The sequence below is a fragment of the Mytilus galloprovincialis genome, chromosome 2, assembly GCF_965363235.1.
Source record: "Mytilus galloprovincialis chromosome 2, xbMytGall1.hap1.1, whole genome shotgun sequence".
Classification (NCBI taxonomy): domain Eukaryota; kingdom Metazoa; phylum Mollusca; class Bivalvia; order Mytilida; family Mytilidae; genus Mytilus; species Mytilus galloprovincialis.
The window spans coordinates 105,740,438-105,761,421 of NC_134839.1; the positions used below are offsets into that span (position 1 = coordinate 105,740,438).

The 20,984-nt window shown below is 31.8% G+C and overlaps 2 protein-coding genes across 2 annotated transcripts in view; one reads left to right on the top strand and one right to left on the bottom strand.

The window, feature by feature from the left end:
- Nucleotides 1–775: 775 nt before the first annotated feature.
- On the bottom strand, nt 776–15,957 carry LOC143065255 (uncharacterized). The gene is made up of 11 exons (XM_076238707.1): nt 15,857–15,957; nt 13,790–13,826; nt 13,449–13,527; nt 12,146–12,271; nt 9,373–10,511; nt 8,641–8,773; nt 7,934–8,083; nt 7,087–7,254; nt 4,191–4,295; nt 2,709–2,862; nt 776–1,050 (listed from the first exon to the last, which is right to left on the bottom strand). The coding sequence occupies exons 1-11, from the start codon at nt 15,894–15,896 to the stop codon at nt 809–811; spliced, it is 2,373 nt and encodes a 790-aa protein (XP_076094822.1). The 5' UTR covers nt 15,897–15,957; the 3' UTR covers nt 776–808.
- A 117-nt stretch (nt 15,958–16,074) lies between these two features.
- LOC143065256 (uncharacterized) overlaps nt 16,075–20,984 on the top strand; it is a 49,251-nt gene continuing 44,341 nt past the window's right edge. Inside the window, exons 1-3 of the mRNA XM_076238708.1 lie at nt 16,075–16,221; nt 19,147–19,320; nt 20,119–20,238. Coding sequence (XP_076094823.1) covers nt 16,174–16,221; nt 19,147–19,320; nt 20,119–20,238 — 342 coding nt within the window. The 5' untranslated portion in view covers nt 16,075–16,173. The remainder of the gene's footprint in view (nt 16,222–19,146; nt 19,321–20,118; nt 20,239–20,984) is intronic.

Genomic DNA, 20,984 nt, shown 5'->3' on the forward strand with positions numbered 1-20,984 from the left:
GTTTTGTTGCACTTCAGTGTTTCTTTTGTTACAATGTTTTTCTCTTATAATTGATGTGTTGTTATCTTATAGTTTTTTTCTGTGTGTGTTGCGATGTCCTTTTGATTTTTTGTTGCACTTCAGTGTTTATGTTGTTTTGTTGTTTTCTTTTACAGTTGATGTGTTTATCTCAGTTTTAGTTTGTAACCTGGATTTGTTTTCTCTCAATTGATTTATGACTTTCGAAGAGCCATATACTACTGTTGCCTTTATTTCCCCCTGTTAAAGTTTGTACCAAGGATTTGTTTTCTCTCAATTGATTTATGACTTTTGAAGAGCCATATACTACTGTTGCCTTTATTTCCCCCTGTTTAAGTTTGTACCAAAGATTTGTTTTTTCTCAATTGATTTATGACTTTTGAAGAGCCGTATACTACTGTTGCCTTTATTTCCCCGTTTAAGTTTGTACCAAGGATTTGTTTTCTCTCAGTTGATTTATGACTTTTGAAGAGCCGTATACTACTGTTGCCTTTATTTCCCCCTGTTTAAGTTTGTACCAAGGATTTGTTTTCTCTCAGTTGATTTATGACTTTTGAAGAGCAGTATACTACTGTTGCCTTTAAAAGAGACTGATGCTTTAAAACCCAAGCACAAGTCTGCACTAGACACTTATGCCAGAAACAACAAGCCCAAGTCTTGCCTAGAGGCTGATACCAGAAACCACAGGCCCAAGTCTTGCCTTCACAACATCGGCAAGGCAATTCTATAATATTAAGACAGAAAAATGAACGAAACTAGTAGCTTTAATACTTTTCTATCACAGACTGTATTACAAAGTTTGATTCAGATCATTAATTATATAGGAATCTGTGTGAAATATTGTCATTGCAGTATTAAATGAGGTTTTCCAGGCAGACATTTTAGTTTTATAATCATCAACAATTCTATTATCCTGAGATGGATTATCCTGAACATTACGCTGGACTGTCCAAAAAAACTCCTGGAACCCTGCTGCTACTTCTTCACTCACAACAGACAAATATATATCAGAGGACTGTTCTTGTCCAATTTCTGAAAAATGAAAGGCAAAAGTGGAGCTTCATGTTAAAATTACTATCATGAGGAATTTTGCACAGAGGTCGCCTGATCATATACAGGTGGTGCTTTTTTTACACTCATCAATGTCCATTGTATTCTTTCACAAAAATGAAAAATAAAATTACATATCAAGCATTGACATTGTTAATATAAATAAATTTTGTATTTACGCCAGACGTGTGTTTCCTCTACAAAAGACTCATCAGTGAAGCTCGAATCCAAACAAGTTAAAAAGGCCAAATAAAGTATGAATTTGAAGAGCATTGAGGACCAGTATTCCTTAAAGTTTTGCCAAATACAGCTAAGGTAATCTATTCCTGAGGTAGAAAAGCCTTAGTATTTCAATTATTCAAAAGTTTCAGGGGTTAATAAATCCACTAGCCCGACGCCCGGGACTACAACATTTAGACCTCGGGCAACCAAAACTTGTAACCCAAAATGCCCGACGGACTAGTAACAAAAAATTCTTGGCGTTTCAAAAATTGAAAGGAGAAATTCTCCTCATCACTTTTCTTCTTATCCAATCAGATTCAACTACGTCATCCGGAATTCCCAGAATTTGAATTGATTTTGTACAAGTTTTAAAATAGAACAAATAACTCTGGGTGGATCTTGTACTTTCAATATCGATGTGTCAGTACAGGGGGTGGTATTGTATTTTGCTTATGCAACCTGATTTAACCTCCTTCTGATTAATTTATTGCAATATAAATGTGAATCCCTTTTGACAGCAGAAACCTGACTTTTGTCAGATATAAATTTGAAATATGTGCTGATAATTCTTTTACACAAACTACTGTATCTGATAAACCCCTCCAATCCTTTAACATACCCATGTATAGCAGTGGTCAAGACTTGTATCATCCTCGGATTTGGTCAACTCATTATATCAGAATTTTCAGTGAATATTCAATTACATGAATTATCGATAAATTGAATTTATATGCTAATGGATTCTTTGCTGATATAAGTTTTAAATATCCAATTTGCAAAAATCTACTGTACAATGCCGTAAATGGATAAAAAATTTAAGCTTATAGAATTCTTTGTTATTGCAGCAAACTCTGAATTTGTGAGGCATACTAGGGCTAGCAAGTCAGTTTTCTTGGGCTAGTAGTTCTTCCAACAGGGCTAGTAAAATCTTGAAACCAATTAGCCCTTGGCTAGTGAGCTATAACAAAATTTCTTAGCCCCTGAGTTTTGTAAACAGTTGATTTATAATTATGACCATATCAATGATAATTTTCAGAAGATTGTTTTAACCTGTTTCATTCTTTGCTAATACAAAAATCCTTAATCTTCTTAAAACAATTATGTTGATGAAATATGAATTAAGGTTCATTTATTTTCCATTCTTTGGTGTTGCTAATTTCTCAATTAACTTTTCAAAGTATATAGTAATTTATATGTTTATTTCAGTACTTTTTACACTAAACACAGAAGGTGAGTTTATCAGGTATTTTTATTCTTACCTAGGTTGTGATTTTTGTAGGAGTTATTTTAATTCATTTCTTTTACTGTACACAGGTTGTGATTTCTGGATTTTGTTTTACCAGTTTCCAAGGTTTTGGTTATTATTACTGAAGCTCCAATCACTTTATTGACAATTTCAAGTAAGTTTTACATAGTACCTGTCAAACACTGTGCAATGATTTCCTCTGTTTTGGCATATCCTGGCAATACATAGCCTGATGATAGGGCAGATGACAAAACATTAATACATCGCTCAAATTCTTGTTCCAGTAAATCACACCCATTTTTAATAGGATGACATAACACTATGGTCTGAAATAAACAACCACTAAAGATAAATGACTGAGGCAGTTTATATTTCTACTACAGTAACTACCTAGACTATAATAACTTGCTTTGTTATAATTGGTGTTGTAAATATTCCTTTTAGATTTAGCAAAAGGGAGGATTATTAGAGGTTTCTATAACCAGTATGTTATGATTATTGATTGTAGATATTATATTACTAATAGCTTTATAAACACAATTTCTGTCTATATTTTATAGTAAAGCAAAAGTGCTAATAAAATAAAAAAAATTCTGAGTGACTCTTATAATGTGCTTTCAAGATAATATGTTTATTATCCCTTAAAGTGTTTTATCAACATATTTTGCATAATCACATGCTGGTTTACAAATGTAAAGAGAATTCAGATGTTTACATTATTCGTTGCGCATGAGAATGTTTGTTTTCTGGTGTACAATATTAAAAGTGGTATGGTATTTAATATGTTGTTTTCTTTTATTTTAATAAGTTTTGACATAAAGTTGTTATAACCAGTCTGAAATGATTATTACATAATCAAATATTTAGTTACATAGTTAAAAAGCATTTTGAAGTAGTATATGCTTATATAATTCCTTATTCAATATATCCTCCTTGAATATTTTACAGTAGAGCAAGGGGAGTAACTCTATTCCTTTTTCATGTATGTTATGATTTGTGTTGTGTTTATACAAATATATAGACATAGGCTTAGGTAACAGATTAGAAGCTTACAAACATTTGACACCCATGCTGACAATTGTAGCAATTTTTTACGATATTAATTTGGCTGACCTCTAAATTTGCTGACAATCTTTAAGTAAATTTAATAAAAGTAAATCTAGTTATAAATAAAGAATTATGGGCAGCTCAACAAATATAGCAGTGTGTAAAGATTTTGAGGGGCAACAGTGTAAAAAAGAATGTTGAAGTAGTATAATTTTAAATATATATTCAATTTAATATTTTTGAATAATTCACAGTACAACAACTTTCAAGGGGAGTAACGCTATTACTATATATTCCATGTATGTTATGATAAACAAATATATAAGCATAGGCTGAAAAGGTTATTAACAGTTGACACCTAAGCTGACAATTGTGGCCATTTTTTACCATATTATATTGGCGAACCTTTAAATTTGATGACAATCTAAAAGTAAAAAATCAATAAAAAATAAATCAGCAAAAAAATATGGCTGGTGCAAAGATTTCCATGGGAAACAGTGCAAGGTCATAGTTTAATAAATTGAAATGACAAAGTCAAATGATTAAAGCTTTGGAGTTGTCTCCCATCATCTTTTGATAATCCTTTGATCAGAGAATTTCAACTTACACTCAAATTATCCACCATAACATCAGCTTTTAAAATCACATGATTACATGGTTTCAGCATCCAATCATCACAGTAGGGTGTAACTAGTAGATTGCATACATTTGCCTACAATGAAAGAGAATCTTATTTATTACATCTCATTTATAAAATTATCCTGCATTCCATCAAGTATAATTACTAGTTACCTAATATAAAAGTATTAGAAAACATGGTCAATTTTCGTTTTTAAGAACTTTCAAAAAGTTTTTATAAGAATTTAAATGAATTCCAAAATAAAAGTTTAGTTTTTCGGATCAGGTAGAGCATTAGCAACAGGCTTCAATGTTTAACAAGTTGATAAATTTGAAGTTTTGAATTGAAATCCAACTTTGTGTTTTAACACATGTTATATTTCCAACCTAATTTTTCTCCATATATTTAAACACTAATTGTCCATTAGATTGACTAAAATTTTATCCGCAGTGAAAGAGGGTCTTCAGAAATACTGTGAAACTGTTTACTCGCGTAGTGGTATTAACCATATGTGGATTCTTAAAAATTCTAAAGAACTTCTAGACAATTTTAAATCTCGGTCTATTTCTGAAATTAGTTCTATCAAAACTTTTGATTTTTCAACCCTGTATACCACCATTCCCCATGTGAAATTGAAAAATCGCCTAAAAGAAATTATCCACAATGCCTTTCAACATAAAAATGGTAGCATACGCTATAAATTTATTACTTTGGGATTTCATAAGGCATATTTCGTTAATAGTGACAAACAAAAAGGTAAAATATGCTACACAAAAGAACAAGTGGTCAGTATGCTGGAGTTTCTTATCGACAACATATTTGTTGAGTTTGGAGGTAGACTTTTTCAACAAATTGTCGGCATTCCTATGGGAACGAACTGCGCGCCTCTCCTTGCTGACCTCTTCTTGTTTTCATATGAATCTGAGTTCCTTCAGACACTTGTCAAAAAGCAAGAAGATCAAAGAAGCCAGGTTATTTAATTTCACTTTCAGATATATTGATGATGTTCTTTCCATTAACAATCCGAACTTTTCTGATTGGGTTCCATTAATATATCCACCAGAACTAGAAATTAAAGAGACAACAGACACGGCTTCCTCCGCCTCATTTTTAGACTTATACCTCGAATTTGACATACACAGTCATCTTAGTACCAGAATCTATGACAAACGAGACGATTTTGATTTTGAAATTATCAATTTCCCCCACCTTAGTAGCAATATACCAACTTCACCTGCATATGGAATATACATTTCCCAACTTATTCGGTATTCTAGAGCTTGCAGCTCCTACTCAGACTTTGTAAAACGTCACCAGTGTCTGAGCAGAAAGTTGATGAACCAGGGGTATGTCAAAGAACGTCTCGTCCTTTTTCTAAAAAAGTTCATCGGAAGGTACCCAGAACTTGTTGATAAATATTCCGTATCAACTTCACAAATAATACACGATGGTCTTGAAGTATAGATTTTGCGTACTGACGTTGTTTATCATCTTAATAACGTGTTATATTATTCTTTTATTTGTCTTTATTAATATAACTTTTACTGTTAAGTCTGTTTTTTTAGATATCCTTTTGACGTAACTCTGTGCTGATGTATCCCATCATACTTTGAACGACAAAATTATTTCATGATGTGACTCTGTACCTATGTATCTTGTCATACCTTGAATGACAAAATTATTTTATTTATTAATATTACTTTTACTGTTAACCCACTGTTTTTGTGATATACATTTGACGTGCCTCTGTACTTATGTATCCCGTCATACTTTGAACCGCACTATTATTTTATTTATTATTATTACTTTAACTGTTAAGCCAGTTTTTGTTATATCTATTTTGCGTGACTGTATTTATGCATCCCGTCATACTTTGAACGACAAAATTATTTCATGTCTACCTGTGCGAATTTCAAACGCGCAATTTTCACCAGTACTCAAAACCCTCCTTCCTTGATGGGTGCATTTTACATAGACAAATAAAATCGTATAATATAATCGAAATGAGGATGTTAATTTGATGTATGCCTTTTTGTGCTTCTTCGTTACATTTGTTGTTTTTATAGTGATTAAGATGATAACACAATGTTGACTGCTGTACCCCTATTTTTGACATTTTTACCTATTGTGTCTGTTTGTTTTGTTCACGCATCGGTTACAATATAATGGAATTTGATGCGACTGTCATACAAGTGAGAGGTTTAGCTAGCTATAAAACCAGGTTCAATCCACCATTTTCTACATTTGAAAATGCCTGTACCAAGTCAGGAATATGACAGTTCTTGTCCATTCATTTTTGATGCGTTTTGTTATTTGATTTTGCCATGTGATTATGGACTTTCCGAATTGATTTTCCTCTGAGTTCAGTATTTTTGTGATTTTACTTTTTGCTACAAAATTTTTCAAATAGTTTAAAAACGTTTTCTCTTTCTACGTAACTGTTAATTGACAATTGTACCTGTATGACATTAACTGTCACTAACCATATGTAGTTTCAAAAACACATACAAAATGCTTTAAATTTTAGGAATACAGTGTTTATAATAACAGGAGGATTGTCTGATTTTTAATACTGTTGATCTCTGTGGTTGCATGTATAAGTCAAAATATTTTTTTATATTCTCACAAAATTTAGAATCCAAGAAAATTATTTGGTAGAGAGTTATTTTTTTATGATTTGATAGTAAAGAGATAACATACACAAACAAAACATAGTTTTATATGAAGAAAGTTAATTGTTATATTTATATATGTTTATCATAAGGTATTTATAGCATTAAGTGTTTCTAAAGAGAGAGTTGCATCCTTAAAAGGTTTGTAGATAACTATTAATGTAATAAAGAATAAAAGGATATATTTTTTTTAGCCACACAGTAAACTATACCTCTGTCACATCAGTGAGGTATGTCACCATACATATATCAAACTGATTAGCCAGACCTTGTAGTGTTCTGTAATACACACCATCAAGTACAATAATGTTTCTGTTAAGACAGAGATCTATTATTTCACTGCAGACTGATCCTTTTACAATCAAACATCGTATAGAATACTGAAACACAAAAATAAATTTTTCATAATTATTCATATTACGGAAATTAGATGTGGAATATATGTCATTGAGACAGCAGCTCATCAACAGAATAAAAACAACAAACATTCTTTTAAGTTAATGACCCTCTTTAATATAACAGATATTAAAATGAAAGTGAGCAGTTAAAAATTCATATTAAAGGCAAAAATTGGAACAATCAAACAGATCTTTTTAGGCTCAACTGTAAATCAACTACCGTTAATTAATACTTTACAACCTTGCATAATTTATCTGTAACTGTATGTTATGGATATTCAAATTTTGGCAACTTATTCATGAAGTAATAAACAAAAACAAATCTTTCCAGGCTTGATAAATTTGTTAAACAGTTAATAATCTTTTTATCGATCTAGGTTGTCAAAAACTTCAAAAATTTAAGATATTTTTTTCAGTTCCTTCAAGTTTTTTTGCTTGATCAATGCATTTCTGACTCCAATGAATCAAACTTGGTTAAATCGAAGGCTTGGTTAAATCATATGACAGATTAAGATATATAACACCAAGGTACCACAATACTATAAATCCTTGGGGGAAAACAATCCATGAGCTTACTAACTAGTATTTCCTCTACAATGCATTATTTGGGGTAAATTTTTAATGTGAAGGTGTAGATTTTACAACAAGAAAGAAATATTACCATTTTTAGGATTTCTTCTATAGTGTTTAACCATTTAATATTCTTTTGCTCTTCTGATCCTGTAATTCTGTCTGACAATACTTGTTTGGTTGGTAGTGTTTTCTTGTAACCAATATGTTTGTAATTATACATTATATCTCCGTTAACTATCTGAAATGGAAAGACAGACTAAATAATTTTAGCAGTACCGTAAGGCAACTCAAATCATACATAACTTCAAAAAGTAATGATCCTTTAGTCTGTTTTCAATTCTATAGGATTTTTGTTATCGTCCCTCTAAGCAAAAAATAAGTAATCCTCTTAAAAAAATATTCTATTACTGAAAAAATGTTATCCCACAAAATAAAATGTATAACTCTCCACATTGATTGAAATTAAAAGTATTGATTGATTTCCCATACATTCTGCTATCCAAGGTAGTTATCATGCGAAGTCAATGTCTTTTATTTTATCACATACTTATGTCCCAGTCATTTGTTCTCTGGTAAATTGTTGTCTCATAGACAATCATACTAAATCAACTTATTTTTGCATAGTTTAGTAATACTATTATGCATCCACCACAGCCAAACTGTTTAAGATAAACATATATCAATATGCTGATCAACCCTAGCCATGGTTATATACAATCATAGGTAAAGAGTAAATCAAGAACACTACAAAATATACAGAATTTAAATAGCAATATCATTTGTGAAGTAACATACCACAGTCTTTATTGTGGTCTGGTCATATTTTGTAACTATACCCAAGACTTCCGTTCTTGCTTTTACAACAACACCAGGTACTGTTATAGGTGTCTGTGACAATGGTCCTTCTATACAAATATTATGTACACAACTAAAATAGACAAAATACAAATATTATGAACACAACTAAAATAGACAAAATACAAATAATGTCCCTGATTTTTCTCTCTGAATAATGATATTTCCAGCAGTTTTCTATGTCAAAGGGTCCCAACTCCAAGAATTTTTTTTGAACTTAACAAAATCTTTAATTCTTATTGAACAGGACTTTAATACCTAATAATTTAATTTTGAATGTAACACGTCTTCTGATTGGCTGATATTGCTTTGTTTATCATATCATAGACATAATTTTGTCATGTGACCGTGATGTCATCAACGTTTTTTCATGATTTACACCGGTTTAAATTAGAATTTAGAATTAAATTATAAGAAATGATTGCAATATTTTTTCTGTCTATTTGAAATAACACACATAAAAAATGTGGTGCACACGTTAAAATAACCCACTTCGCGGTTCATTCAGCGTGCACCACATTTTTATGTTATTTCTTCATAGACTGAAAACATGTTACAGTCATTCCTGAATTAAAGTTTGCACTCTTTTGTTTTGTAGTATTTTTATATGTTTGACTGTGTTTACACTATCAACTTCTTAACATTTATATGTTATTTTCCTACTATACTCACTGTATACTAGCCTGTCTAAACTGTGGAGAATTTAAATCAAGGCTGCCTATCAAACTATTCATCATTTCTTCAGATCCATGACTAAGTCCTAAAGCCAATGATATAAAACCAGTCTCTCTGTTCTCCTTGACTGTATCTGATGTAACACAAGGTTTCCTATTCAAACAATAATTACCTTCAGGATCTAAATTAAATGCAGTTCCTATTTCTGTACATTGAGCGATGCCTATAAACTCATCATCCAAAATATGGTTTTTAATTTTTTTTGTGTTTTCCATTTCCTTATACTTTTCTAAAGTTATCTCTTGATTAGATTTTATTGTTCCATTACTAACATGGCCTTTCTCCTCTGCATTGGATTTGTTAGATTTGTCACCTATTTCACTAACAGATGATTGAATAGTTTTATAATGTCTGCTACTGTTAAGAATTTTTGAAGCACTGAATTGTTTCTCTGATGAAGATGTTAGAGATCTTAGAAGTTTATCCACAGAACTTAAACCTGCCACTTGTTTTGACTCTGTAGGTTGTAGTGACTTTGTTTTAAAATCAACACTATGTGAATAAGGATCTTGATTAACTCCTGAACATTCAACTATTTGACCTTGATTCTGATCAGTAGTTGTATTATTCAACAAAGTATCAAAACAGTCATCAAATTCATTATCAGAATCACTATCATCAACAACTTTATTCTTTGGCCTCACTTTGACATGTGACCCCTTAAAATGTGATTGTTGTTGATGACAACAAAGAACATCTGATTTATTGTCTCTGTTAATTCCTAACATTTCCCTGGACAAATCATCATCCAGTAACCAGTCTAGATTACTATGATCAAATTCATCAGTTATTGGTGAAATCTTAGATTTCAAATTTCTTTCACCTTTTGTACTACAATTTACGGTTTGGTTCATTTCTAGGGGTTGACGACCTTTACCCCTTAATGAATTTTCATATTTGTCTACTTCTGGCACAACCCCTCCAACAACAGTACAGTTCCGTTTACTATAATTTTCTTTCTGTTTGGGTTTTCTACATGTAGGTTTAGAAAAGTCTATTCTTATTTCATCAGCTTTCTTAAAACATTTGTTTAAGATCAGCTCCAAATTTGCAACTATGTTATCTGAAGGTACACCCTGAAACAATAATGTATATATACTTTAGATTGTTTTGTAAGATAACATTACAAAATTTCATTCAATCATTTCAAAACCAACAAAAAAGTAAAATTGAACATTTTTAAACTACTTTTCCTTCGACAGCAGCCATATCAATTTTGTGTCCTGTTTTTTAAGCAAACAACTGAAAGAGAACAAACATACTAGTCCACGAAAACACATAAGCTTTCTAATGGGCGGTATTGTAGCTATATACTAGTATTAAATGTATTATGACCCAAATAATAGTTCTGTAACCTTTCCATTATATGAGTTGGGTTTTACATTTCGGCATAATCGAGTACAAATCCCCTTTGCTCAATTCTCGTGACTGCAGCTCAGATTCTTTATGTAATGTTAACTTATGGCTTTTCATACAACAAGTTATGGAAACTTTATTGACCTTATAGTATATTTCTGATATTCACATAGATTCAAGCTAGAAAATGTAACTTATTCCAGTCACACATCCTATAACTGTGTATAAAGGAAGTGATGAAGACATAATCTTTCTTTCAATCAGTTTAATTGAGGTCTGGAGCTTGCATGTCAGTTAACTGCTAGTAGTCTGTTGTTATTTATGTATTATTGTCATTTAATTTATTTTCTTTTGTTTCATCTTCTGACATCGGACTCGGACTTCTCTTGAACTGAATTTTAATGTGCATATTGTTATGCGTTTACTTTTCTACATTGGCTAGAGGTATAGGGGCAGGGTTGAGATCTCATAAACATGTTTAACCCCGCCGCAATTTTGCGCCTGTCCCAAGTCAGGAGCCTCTGGCCTTTGTTAGGCTTTTACGATTTTTAACTTTAGTTTCTTGTGTATAATTCAGAGTTTAGTATGACGTCCATTATCACTGTACTAGTATACATATTTTTTATGGGGCCAGCTGAAGGACGCCTATGGGTGCGGGAGTTTCTTGCTACATTGAAGACCCATTGGTGGCCTTCGGCTGTTGTCTGCTCTATGGTCGGGTTGTTGTTGCTTTGACACATTCCCCATCTCCTTTCTCAATTGTATATTGTATTTGTTTTAATGGTATAACACTGCTTGAAATGCTGGGTCAAATGTTGATTTATCTCTAGACATACAAAATATTAGAATATAATATTTATGATATCCTTGCTTTTGGTGATTACTTAAGAATTGAATGCTTCTTTTTGTAACTTCATTGGGGTGTAAAAGCGTTGACCGAAGTACATTTTGTATGAAGCGCAGAAGCGCTTTATTCTAAAAATGTGTGCACGGTCAACACTTTTACACCCCTATGAAGTTACAAAAAGAAACATTCAATACTTATAATTACATTTTTTAGCTAGGATCATGAAAACACGAATTTTATACTTTTTTTATTTAATTCACCTGTGCACTTTATTGTGGGACCTCGTGTTATCATGATTAATAAGTTTTATTGAGTGATGCAATTGCTTAAGGAATAACACGTGATGTGCAGTTAGTCAATCAGAATAACGTGTTATAATGAAACATACATCTAATGTAATTATATGTATGTGTAGTGGTTTGTGTCATGAGTCCATATCTTTTTTTATCCTACAAGTAGTTTGTGCATTTGTTTTACACATCACAGTATAATATTATAGATACGTACCTTGTCTTTGAGATTCCTGCAGACTTTGACAAACATTCCAATCATGTAAAGCAGGGTTTTCACTCCACAACCATGTTGCTGGTGAAATGACTGACAAACAGATATAACAAACTGTCCTATAGGATCCTGTAAAATTGTTAAATTTATGTCACACATAAAGATACTTAAAACTTGACAGGTTAACTTATCTCAGGATTCTGCAAACATAAAAGTAAACAAACATACTATAGTTCAGTTACTGTTGGTGATTCAGGTTTATCACAATTGTTTTTCATATAATGTTTTGTTTTAAATTAAGTTGTTAGTTTTCTCAGTTGAATTGTTTTATAAGTTTCAGGCCTTTTATAGCTATGTTTTTTTTTTATAAATGTTGAATGCTGTATGGTTGCCTATTATTGCTTACATCCACTACATTTGTACTTTGATGGTTAGTTGTCTCATTGGCAATCATAACACATCTCCTTAATTTTATTGGTAAAACATAGATTAACTAGAGGCTCTTAAGAGCCTGTGTCGCTCACCTTGGTCTACGTGCATATTAAAGGAAAGAGTTGGATTCATGACAAAATTGTGTTTTGGTGATGGTGATGTGTTTGTAGATCATACTTTACTGATCATTCTTGCTACTTACAATTTTCTCTATCTGTAATGAACTTGGCCCTTTAGATACAGAGGAAAACATTTTGTAAAAACTTAAATTAATTAATGAAAATTGTTAAAAATTGACTATAAAGGGCAATTACTCCTTAAGGGATCAACTGACCATTTTGGTCATGTTGACTTGTTTGTAGATCTTAATTTACTGAACATTATTGCTGTTAACAGTTTATCTCTATCTATAATAGTATTCAAGATAATAACCAAAAACGGCTTAATTTCTTTTAAAATTTCCAATTGGGGGGCAGCAACTCAACAGCCAGTTTTCCAATTCATCTGAAAATTTAAGGGCTTTGGTTTCAGAGTTATAAGCCAAAATATACATTTTACCCCTATGATCTATTTTTAGCCATGGTGGCCATCTTGTTTGGTTTGGCGGGTCACCGGGCACAATTTTTAAACTAGATACCCCAATGATGATTGTGGCCAAGTTTGGTTAAATTTGGCCCAGTAATTTTAGAGGAGAAGATTTTTGTAAAAGTTATCAACGAAGGACGACAGACGCCTAGTGATGAGCAAAGCTCACTTGACCCTTTGGGCCAGGTGAGCTAAAAAAGAGTAGTCCTTTCACTCACCATTATAGGAAAATTTAGTATCAATTCCTGTTGAAACCTATCAAAATATCTGAAATACAATACAAACTAACCTGTACATTTAAAGTTGTTAACAGCATACTTGTTTCTCTTATAAACAGGCTGTCATTGTTATCCACAACACATTTTACACTGTAATATAAAAATAGTTCACTTATCAAATATCACCATAAATAAATACTCTTTGTGTATAACAATACATGTACATATATTACAAATCACAAATGTATAAGATTCTGAATATGATCTTACTGGAAGTAAAACCTTTAATCTTTGTTGAAATCTCTAAGTACAAGTGTAAGTCTGTGTATATTACTTAATTAGAATACGCCACAAGTATTTCAGTATGATCATCTATATAATTTTTGAAAAGTGCATAATATAAAAACCATACCTGTTTTTTGTTCCCAATGTAGATTGGACCAAACTACCTAAAATATAAAAAAATCTTTGTTAAACAATATAAGGTCATTGTAGCCCTTTTCAAGAATGAACATATTGAAACTCCATACTTGGATTTTTAACATTTCAATTAAGGTTGATTTGAAACTTTTCATCAAATTCATAAATTGTTTTTGCTGTGACAGCATAAACAAGTTGTGTGTGTACTGAACAGAGACTACTACTATGTGTCATCAACCGACATCAAATTATAGGACAAGTATCAGTAAAAAATAAATAAAAAGGTGTGCCCCTGGAGAGTAGACAGCACATAGATATTGGAAACCTATAGGTGTTCATATATTATCCTTGACTTTTGATTTCTGGTGATACATGTGTAGTTGCCTTATTGGCCATCATATCACATTTCTTATTGTTTATATCCAGAGAGCATGATTTTAACTAGAACATCACATTGTCTCCAAAGGGAATCAAATCCATGACCCTTGAGTTCAAAGGTAATGCGATTAACTGATTGAGCTGACTACATGTATGTATTTTCTATACAAAGGGATCAATCCTTTTACACCTTCACCACCTCAGTCATTATACAATTATAACTCTTCACAACACAAACCCTAGATACATGTATGTCCTCTAACCATTATGTCTTTTTTACTTTATAAATGAGTGCCAGATGTAACCAGAGTGCATCATCATCATGTGTATTGTTCTCACTTAAAAAATCATATTTCCACTTTCAGGACTCAAACTCAGGTGTTCTCAGTCAATGAGTTAAAGAATTTCTTCCCTACATGTAGCTAATCACTAACAGCTGACTAACTAAGTATCTACTATGCAAGGGAAGCAAAATAGATATAGGAAGATGTGGTATGCCTTATTCAGATCTGTTGTTTCAAGTTGCATTTTGATCAACTGGATCTAACATAATTTCTTCCCTGTCAAAATAAGTTGTGATAGAATTGCCAATGAGACAACTCACCACCAGAGACCAAATGCCGAAATGTCAACAGTTATAGGCTTACCTACAGCCTTGAACAATAAGCAAAACCCATACCGCAAATTTATATATACCACTGTGTGCCACAAATCAGGTACCCGTTTACAGTGATGGCATATCTAATTTGGAATTTCCTGATTTTAGTGTGATAAGCACCACAAAGTATATCAATGAGGGTCGTAATGGGGGTACCTTCATGGTGAATAACGGTAAAAGTTCTTGCCAAATGATGTTAACGGTAACTTTTGGTGTATGACGATAAAATGTACTTTCTTTTAGACAATAAAAACATGATCATCAACTAGTTTTGACAAATCACGTTAATTTTTTTCCAAAAATGAAAAGCTACCAATTCTGGCTTTAATACAACAGGAGTGAATGTGCCGACATCTTCTAGATAAATCCAATTTACTATTGTGGACACAAAGAATGTTTTTGTTTGAATGTTGCTGTGTTTTACTGGTAGGAATGTCAAAACACCTGGTATTGTTCCTCACTTGTTTTTCAACTATGTTTGTGGCTTGATAGTTGTCAAACGTTTTAGCTGTGATGGTTCGTCTTGGCCTTGCTGATTTGAGGAAGTCGTCTGTATCAATAGCAGGTACCAGCCCCTCAACCACCTTGTACAAAAATATAAGTTTTTGGCTCGTGTGTCTCAATTGTAATTCCTGTAGCTCTAATTTTGTAAGCATGTTTGTTATGCAGCCATTATGACTTCTCTAGTTCTGTAATCGCCTGTTATAAAGCGTGCTGCTTGTCTTTGTATTCGTTCTAGCTTGTATATATCTAGTGGATGCTAGGCCTTAAAATTTTCCAAACAGCACATGCAAGTCTGTACACAGAGTAGTTTTTGAGGTGAAAATACGGCCATATTTGTCCATTTGTCATGATGAACCTTAAATGTAAATGCATTATTTTTTGTGCAAACAAATATTGTTTATTGTCTATTGAGTATTGTAGAAGACAGAAATTGATCATTTTGATCATTTCTCGGAACGCTTTGTCAATGCCATTTTACTTTTTACAAATGACATTTGATGATTGTTTACTATATCTTACAGATGGATAAAATGTTCAACTCCTGTTGTGAAGCAAACATTTCAATTTTGGTACGTTATGAAGTGGGGAAAGTAACGTGTTATATTTGTACTATTTTATTATAAAGTCTAGAGACTACTCGAATGCAAATTAATCTTTTCACGTGATTTTGTTCATGTGACTTTTATTGGTAGGAAATACAGGGAACTAAAAAGGTAGGTGCTGTACCTGTGCACTTTACATTTTACCTTAGGATTTTTATGCATGTGTGCATGGTGTGTAAATGCCAATTGCATTTAAAGTCAGGTCATTTTTAAAGAATTGCTAATAATCAACAAATGCTAAGTAATTGCATTACTAAAGAAGAAATTAACAGAATGATAAAGGTTAGAAAATAAATGATACACATCAAAGGATATACAATAAATAAGGTATCTAATTCCTTGTACACATGTGATAAACTGACATGAATTATTATGTATGATCATGCATACATGTGATCATAGATTCCAAATCTACCCTGTAAAATGCATATACATGATATATATATATATATATATATATATAATAATATTTTTAAATTTGCAAACTACATTTCACATCAAATAATAACAGTTCGTTAAAATATTGTCACTAGCGCTTTCATGCCTTCTGGCAATCTTCAGGCGACGTTTTAACAATGTCCTTGACGACACTGCCGTTGGTAACGTTTATTACGTTACAATAACGATAAGGGGAGATAAATCAAACGTGTTTAAGTAGATCCGTTTAATTTTGGCTGAAAGTCCTTTATAAAGTGTGCTTCCTTTGCCAGTCTTTTATATTTGTTCGATTCGTTCATTTTATAGAACGGATATACGGTAAATTTTCCACTACTGCACGTTTCGAAATGCTCGCTCACATCTTGCATTCGTGTGGATGGATCTCGTATCTGTTGTCTGTGAACACGAACTCTTTGACAAATTGAGTTACCAGTCTGTCCGATGTACCATTCCTTGCAAGTGCTGCATACAATACAGTAAATAAGGTTTACCGTTTTGCAATTCATGTCTGCATTTGGAATAATGGTTTGGCCGTTTTTCAATGTTATTTGCGGGCCGGTTGCCATGTATTCACAAAGACCACATCTAGGGTCATAAATAGTAATATATACAGTAATTTACCTTATAAGCAAAAAAGATTTATTTAAGACAGGCATACATTTACACGTAACAGTACAACCAATTTGTGTAAACATCTGACAGTGACTTTTATTTTGTATTGCATTATCCAATATTTTAATGCAGATAAGTTGGGACATTACACAACTTTTTTATGGCATTATACACACCAGTTGAAGCTACTGCTGGCCTTGTTGAAACAATTCATTGTGCAGAAAACTGTTCAAATAGACAAGTTGAAGCCATCTTAATCATTTCAAACCAAGCGTTTTTGTGACATAAATTTGTGTTTCCAAAAATTGGATCATAATCTTTCAAAAAATCAAAAATACAAAACACTCTTTCCTTCCTCAAACACATTGCTGTTGATCTTTGATTTTGCAACACACTCGACCCAAACAGGAAGTATTCTAAGAGACTGTTTCGGGATTGGACTAAATAGTAATAAAGTGTATTCTTAAGGTCCAAAAGTACAAAAAACAAATGACATGTTAAATCGAAAGGAAATATTTACAAAATTAGTTATAAATCAGACTGTTGGTTTTCCCATTTGAATAATTATAATTGTCATCAGATTTCGTCATGCTGGAACCTTTTATAAATACATTAAAGATGACTATAGGGTTCATTGTAAAGACCAAACATTGACCTATAATTGTTCACAACCTTCATGCCCTTGTTATCTGGTCTCTGGTGGATTGTTGTCTCATTGGATCAAATATAATAATAACAGATAAACACATTGAACATGTTGAAAACTCATTTTGACTCAACATGCTCAAAGGAGCAATTGCTAATGAAAGTAAAATGAACAAAGTCCACCTCATTTGAACTTTGGTGGATATACAATGTATATAGTTGTCTCATTGGCAATCATACCATATCACTTTATTTTTATCATGAGAGAATAATTTGACCACACATGGAGATCTCTTAACCGGCCCACATTAAGAGTGGAGCTCAGGATAAAAGCCTTTCTTACCAAAAAAACATCAACACAATATACGTAATATACACAATAACAAACACATGTATATGTAATACCAAGACACTTGTAAGGTGTTAAGAAATTCAACTTTACTGAATTGATATTGGTCAAAATGACCATACATGTACACAAAAATGTATGTACATTTGTAGTTTCTACAAGCATGACAAGAGAACATTTGTACTATAATACATCTGCAAGACAGGGGTTTAAGTATCTTTCATATCGACTGGTTCTTTTCCCCTTTTTAGGATATACGTGTAGGTACTTTTTCTATAGATTCTATGAATTACCTAGATTGTGTATAACAATTCCCCAGATAAAATGGTTCAAAGGAATTTTGTGTGTCCAGAGTTCTTGGCATATTACCCAGGGTTCTCACTTACAAAAAAATGTGCACATGTAGGCTAGTCAAGGGACTCATCATATTTGGCCATAGCCAGTCCACCAGTGAGAAAGACAACTTTGTTATTGCTATTGTATAATATTATTTATGTTTCCATGAAGAAAAGAGCATTGAATAACATCAAATTTGAATTCAATATATTTTATTTTGCTACAACATGACAAAAAAATGAGATGCATCATTTGACTGAATAATGATTATAAAAGAGACAGGTTTTATGTTCCATGTGGATTTGTCTTATTTAGAACCCTGTTACAACACGTGTAATTTATCATGTTTATTGAACAAAAAGTATTACACTGATCTCATGCTGATAGTGACAGCTACATATGTATATAAACAGCTATGTGTTGTTTAGGGTATGAACCCCTTTTAAAACAAATAAGCAAAGCAAGGTCATTCAACTTTGAAGTTGTAGGTACTTGAATTGGTTCTGACCATTTCCTCATTGCATGTCTTCAAATTGTACTTAAAAAGTGTAATCTTAAGTACATATTTATGGAGTAATAATAGTCTATTTAAAATATAATTAGAAGGCGGCAATATATTGCTAAGCCCTACATCATGTACATGTATATCTCTATTAAACTACAATGCATAAATGTCATAGCTGATTTATTAAAGTATATACATATAAACATTAAATTGTATACATGTTAAAACTAAATTTATATAAAAGTATAGAATTGGTCTAGATTGACATGCTTCATCCTGAAAGCCTTATTTAAACCATGTGTTAAATTCTTATTAATTACAGATGTATTTCCTTGTTGTATCCTTGCTTGTAACAGCGACAGCAGCACATAATTTGTTATTTGTACCACGATTAGCTCAGTCTGTGGTGTGTCCAGATAAGAAGCACGAGTGTCCCACAGGAAATACTTGCTGTCCATTACCTACTAAGGAGTTCGGATGTTGTCCAGCACCAAATGTAAGGATCCTTGTTATTTAATTAATATAGTCATGATAGTATGACATTATTAAAAAATATTTGTGAAGTAAGACTTAATTTTGGACAGTTATTTATCAAATTGATGACATTGCTTTTTTTTTGCATCATAACCTGTTTATGTTATAGGACAGTTGATTTTAGATAATGTTAGATAACTTTATACATGTGATGACTGTTACATTTTCATATAGTGTCAAAAGTCAAGAGGTCATATGTATATAAGTGATAACGTCTATTCATATCAAATCTTTATCTTTTATTTGTTATAGTTTTCTTTGAATGGATTGAGTTTATAGATTATACAAAATAGGAATTGCAATGTTAAAATCAACATCTAGTCTAATTTTGGAAATTGGGACATGAAATTCAAAAAAACATTTTTGGGGATACACTTAAAATGCATCCAGATCTTTCTTTTCAATGTTCCAAACCACTTATGACCGTTTAAAGACATTAAAAGCAATCTGAATATTTAAACCTTTTGGGACACAGTTTTGAAAACTCCAAGGTATTTTTTGAGACATTAAAAAAACCTCAAACTTTCCTTTTCCTTGGTCAATCAAAGATACAAATTGAATTGCTTAAACATGACCATCACAGTCTGATAGTTTATCCATTGAATGTACTTTGATTGTGTTTGACATAAAATTAACCAAGATAATGAGAACATTTTATCTTGAACAAAGATAATTATTTATAGTATAGGAAGTTCTGCCAGAAAAAGGATAGTACATAGGATGCTTAAATGACTTTTTCTAATAATTTATATTTTTACAGGCCATTTGTTGCCCTGGTGGTAAATATTGCTGTCCATTTGGATCAAAATGCTTGACAACATCAGCTTCTTGTCAGAGAGGAAACGAAGTGTTTCCATGGTTACAGAAATCTAAAGCAAAGGTTATTTTAAGTTATTTTTTTTGAATAGACAGTGCTATGATATCATTTGTATGGTGGTCATTTAAGGCCATTTCACGTTTTCTTGTTTTATGTGTTTTCATCCTTCATATTCTATAGGATGAAAACGCGAGGTAGAAAACGTGAAAAACATGAAGTTGAAAATGCAAAAACGTGAAATATTTTTTCTTTCCAATTTCAAATTCGTCTTCAGGTTTTTGTTCTGGAATTTTGACTTTGAGTTTTTGCGATTTCATGTTTTTCATTCACACATATTGAATTCCCCAGTTTACCATTAAATTATAAATAAATAAATAGATCTAGTAGGATAACAAATGAGACAATTTTCCTCTATAATCCAAATGATGTGGATGTAATCATCTGTAAGTCAATTTATGAACATCAACAATGAACAAAGTTTACTGTTCTTAGATATTTATACCATGTATTCCCAGTTATTTGGTTCTGACATCCATTTCTGTTGCATGTTGTTAGCCATGTTTTTCTACAATGCTGGCACAAGATGCTTTACATATTTTTTATTTCAAACCCCTTTGATAGTGTGGATGACCTTTGAACAAAAAGAATAAAAAAAAAAAAATTTTGCTCAAATTTTTGGTTTAAAAGTAAATGAAAAAACTAGATTTAAGCTGTCATATTTTGATGTGCCTTATCAGTGGTTGAATTTTATGTTTTTGTCTATAAAGAATATTCTTAAAGAATTGGATGACATATAAGTTGTAGTCTCT

Excerpts from the sequence above, each read along its gene's own strand:
- LOC143065255 (XM_076238707.1), bottom strand. The coding sequence starts at position 15,896 with ATGTTTGCTTCACAACAGGAGTTGAACATTTTATCCATCT. Across the intron at positions 13,827-15,856 it reads GTTGAACATTTTATCCATCT|GTAGTTTGGTCCAATCTACA; the intron begins GTAAGATATAGT and ends TTTATATTTTAG. Across the intron at positions 8,084-8,640 it reads AGACCACAATAAAGACTGTG|ATAGTTAACGGAGATATAAT; the intron begins GTATGTTACTTC and ends TTTCCATTTCAG.